The sequence below is a fragment of the Centruroides sculpturatus genome, unplaced genomic scaffold (genome assembly GCF_000671375.1).
Source record: "Centruroides sculpturatus isolate CEXI.00-Female unplaced genomic scaffold, Cexi_2.0 scaffold5229, whole genome shotgun sequence".
In the NCBI taxonomy this organism is placed as follows: Eukaryota; Metazoa; Arthropoda; class Arachnida; order Scorpiones; family Buthidae; genus Centruroides; species Centruroides sculpturatus.
This window is the reverse complement of record NW_019389322.1, coordinates 1-4,700: the sequence shown is the minus strand read 5'-3', so window position 1 is coordinate 4,700 and position 4,700 is coordinate 1. Positions and strand designations below refer to the sequence as shown.

At 29.9% G+C, this 4,700-nt stretch overlaps 1 protein-coding gene across 1 annotated transcript; it reads left to right on the top strand.

Annotated features, from left to right (window-relative positions):
* Window positions 1-1,715: 1,715 nt before the first annotated feature.
* On the top strand, window positions 1,716-4,089 carry LOC111617232 (the record flags this gene model as incomplete). The annotated part of the gene is made up of 2 exons (XM_023358559.1): window positions 1,716-1,978; window positions 3,788-4,089. Coding segments are annotated over exons 1-2 (488 nt in total), but the record flags the coding sequence as incomplete, so codon positions are not given.
* Between the last annotated feature and the right edge of the window lie 611 nt (window positions 4,090-4,700).

The following is a 4,700-nucleotide window of genomic DNA, read 5'->3' as shown; positions in this document are numbered from 1 at the left end:
ATTAAAAATTACCTTTGTACATATTGATAGAAATTTTCACAAATAGAAAAATTTTTTAAAGTTTGTTGCAAATTGCTTACAACAAAAAAAAATGCCTTTGAATTGAGTTGAAAATTTAAAGAAAAAATGAAATTAGATCAAACTTCTAACATAGAAGGTAATTTTCATTTTTTTAAATAAAACATAATACAAAATATTATTGTAAATTTTTATAATAAGATTTTAAAAAGCAAAGATGGTCAATAGTTTCATTACTCAATCTCGTTCTTATTTTAGTAATGAAAAGTCCTGCTACCGAGAATGTCCTTTCCAATTCAATTGATATGCGTGGAATTGTCTTTAATGCATTTAAGAGAAGACAGATGTTATGTGTTTTTTCACCTGTAGCCTCAAAGATTTCTAGTTTATTTTCAAGATGTGTTACAGTACTTCTTTTGCCCTCTAGTATTCTTGATATGTCTCACTTGGCTGCTTTAATAGCGTCATCAAGCTTACACCCCGATAACTCGGCAGTTTGTTTGGCTTTAATAATCAGATTTATAAAGAAAAAAATTTCATACTTGCATACTTCGTAGTCATTTGTATCCTTGCACAATCTGAAGCTACTGGGCATGGTTAAAAATTAAGACAGCATCAGTGCAATTATTCAAGATATTACAAATTCTGAAAAATAATTGTAAAAAAAGTAAAAGTAAAACATATTGATTATTAACAATCTGTGACATGCCATAACAAGCAAAAATTTAAAAACAAATAAGCAGGCTTAAAATTAATAAATACAAATGTATTCTGACAGTTTATAAGTTAATTATAGTATCTATTTATAAAATTTCCTTGACCTTAACACAAAATAAGAAAAAAGTGAATTTTTAAGAAATTTGTGGGATTTCCCAGAAAGAAAAGAATATCCTGGGATTGTTTTCTTTCCAGCCAGGATTCCAGGATCCCGTTAGAGAAACCCTAATTATAATTAATAAATAAACTTTAAGTACAAATTTTTCAAATAAATTGAAACTGTATAACAAATTGCTACAAAATGGTGATTATTTGATCAGTATCATCATCTAGAATTTTGATAAAACTAATTAGTTTATGCTTCTAACACAATAAAGTGGTATATATTAAGACACTTGGCGGGTTTTCTCATCTTTATTATTGTGTTAGAAGCATAAACAAATTGTAAAGCACGGTTTCATATCATCAAAAAAAAAAAAAAANTAACAATTATGTGTTATCAGCTACATGTTGAAGCTAATAGCACAGAGCTTAAAAAGATCTACTTATTCAAAGATAATAATGATAACCAAATTCTGATTACAAAGTTTTTATAATGTATTTTAACTTACCATATATATTGTGGACTTGTTTTATACCATTTTTATTTTAACTTTTGACTAAGTTCTCCTCTGTTTGCTAATTGGAAACTATACCAGTATAATAAGTCCAATTAATAAACAAGGTCCAAGTAGACAGGATAATACACAGAAATTTACAAGAATAAGGACATAGAGGTAAAAAGAATTAAGTGTACTATAATTAGAACTATACTAATTGCCCATAAAGACAAATTGATAAGAATTAAAAAGCTTTAAAAATATGACTTGATTTTTAATAAAGTGTATTTTAATGTTGAACTTTTGATAGTTTTAACAAATACTTTTATTTGTTACTGTAGTTTTTATTATCATTAAAACTGTGTTTTTTTTTTCCAGGGAATTCATTAAAAGCTTTATGTTTGTTTTCATGTTTTTCTTTCAACAACAACAACAACACACAGTTTACAAAAGAACAAATGGACGATATTGTGATGTATACAGTTAATTCAGTTGCAGAATTTCCTACAGTTACTCAGGTTTCTAGCCAAGTTTCTGCCTTACATTCATGTGTTTTGCCACTTTGTAATCACAAAGAAACTGCTTATAAAACTAAATGTCTGAATGCAATAGCAAAATCTACAGAGAAAGCATCTTCTCTAAAAGTAAATATCATGCATTTATTTAAATTTATTTACAATTTTCTTTAAATAGAAAATAAAGTCAGTAAATTGAATAAAGGTTTGTTTTAAACACTGCACATATAACCAATATGCAACAAGAAGAATCTACAAGAAAACAAATATTTTTGTCCATGTTCAGTTAATAACAATAACCAAATTCACTATCAGGCTAACTGATCTTTGCAGTTGTTAAAACAAACAGTGTTGTTGTATGCACGTGGTGAGTTTTGATTTTTACAGACAGGTATTAAAACAATAAAACGTGCTTTTATTTTTTCTCGTATAAACTTCTACAAGAAAAATTCTTGTGGATTCCGACACTCCTGATTCCTTATTTTCCAACAAAAAAAAAGCAACACCTGTTCAGATCCACAGTCAAATAAGTTTTATTTTGCGATACAAAGAAAATACTTATTTTCTAACTTAAACCTACTTACTCTAAATAAAAAAAAAGAAAGAGAGAAAAGGATAGATCATGAGGGACAGGAATATAGTTTTAAGCATGAACGGGTACCCGAGTTGGTGATCGAGGTGGCGGTGGTTGGATGATGTCGTCCTGGAATTTCTTTTGGGGATGGATCATATGGGAGAGTCTACGAATAAGTTTCTTAGTTCTTTAGTCACGATACTTCTTTCTTCTGAACGTTTTGTGACCTTCTTCCAGTCGATGCTACAATGACCTGGAGACCTCTGACACGTCTTCCCTCTTCTAGGTCCAAAGCAAAAGTGACCCTCTCATCTCCCACTTGCCCTCTGGGCTATTTCTTTTCTTTTGTCCCCTAACCAGATCATCCACCACCCACACTTGAAAGAAAGTTCCAGGAAGTATACAAAGGAACACAGAACAAAGAAGGAAGGAAAAATAGAAAAACACATATAAAACATATATATAAAATATAACAAAATACATTGGTGTATCACCACAACAGAAAAGTTATTAGGAATAGCAGGTTGGCAGGTTATGTCTGGATGGGCTTTAGCATTGCAGAGAAGGATGAAAGTTGGGTTTTGAGGGACTTATGGAAACTAATCAAAAGTTATTATTTCTGGCAATTTCTTTCTACAGAGCCGCCATTCTTTTAGCTTTTTATACAGTATCATGGGTGCAATTATTAGGATGGAGGTGGTGGAGGAATGACGACAAATTATACCTTTGATTGTGTTTGGAGAGTAGCCATGTTGTCTGGCATACTGTGTGATAGTTTGGAGTTCCTTATTCCTGTTTTGGTGTCAGATGAAAGGGTAAGGCTCAACAAATTAAGGCACTGAAATCAGCCATCTTGAAGAAAAACATCCACCTCAAAGAACATTGGACTTCAAGCATGAAGGAGCTGGTCAATACCACATTAGCAACCTTTATCTCTGACCCTGATACAGATGTATTGTACATTTCAATCAATCATGCCTCCCACATGGCACCTCCCACAAAGAACAGCTTAGATATTTAGAACAATTAGAAATTTACAAAGCCACAAGAAAAAATTCAGCAATCAACTTTAGATATGTAGACTCCTTCTTCCCTGCATGGAAGTCAATCTACAAAGTTTAATCTTTCTCTCCTCCCTCTTATGTCCCTCACCTTTTAACACATGGAAAGCAATCAACTATTCCTAGTAACTTTTCTGTTTGTTTTAACAACTGTGAAGGTCAGTTAGCCTGATGATGCCCATTAAACAGAGATGAAAATGTTTGCTTTCATGTAGTTTCTTCTTGCTGGATATTGGTTATATATGCAGTGTCTATTATCTTATACCCAGTTTTGAGTCATTCTATCTTATGTATTTTAACTAGGCATACTTGGAGACATCAATTATCACTCAATCCTATGATATGGTAACAAGTTTTCTAAATTCCTCTGATGCTAATACAAAATTACTTCAAGCAGCTAAAAAAGCCCAGGTAGCATTGTTGGCACATTCTGCTGCTTTTCTTCCTTTGGGAAGTAAAATGCAATTTGGAAGTGGTAAAAAAGGCAAACCATTTTCTATACTTTATCACAAATATATTGATCAAAATCCCTTACAACTTAGAACAAATATCAATACAGGAAGTCTTTTATCTTCAATTAGTTTTGGAAAGAAAGTCACAGAAAAGTAAGTAAAAATAAATAAAAAATAAATTATAATTATAGAATATATTTTAATGGAAAAATTTATGATAGATTAATTGAAATTCTTAATATATTTCTAATTTTTTGCAATTAATTAATTAATTAATTCTTTCATTTGAAAACATTAGAAAAATAAGTAGGCTATATCTTTTCACAGGTATATTCTAATGCTTTATTTAATGGAAAAAATGTTTGCGGGAACACTGTAGTAATCAATTCCATATAAACTACAATACTCTTTGAAAAAAATATATAAATTTGAAAATTTTGAATTTGCTGTCACTCAGTTTATAGTCATTTCAATCTACTTATTTTAATCACTTGAGAAACCAGTTTTATTGATTCTAGTACCAAAAAGATATGCTAAGGCAAGTAAAAAATGTATAATTTGAAAATTTATTTATTATTAATTAATTAATATATAATTCATTTAGTATTGTTTGTCTGCTACCAACTTTAAAAACAGCTATAGTAATACCAACAATTTAAACTATTGTATTTTTTTTTTTGCAAATAAAGTTAAACTATTGTATTGACAGAAAGTAATGATTACTGGTAACATTTAATATTTAAAGCACTAGTTAAGACGATGAC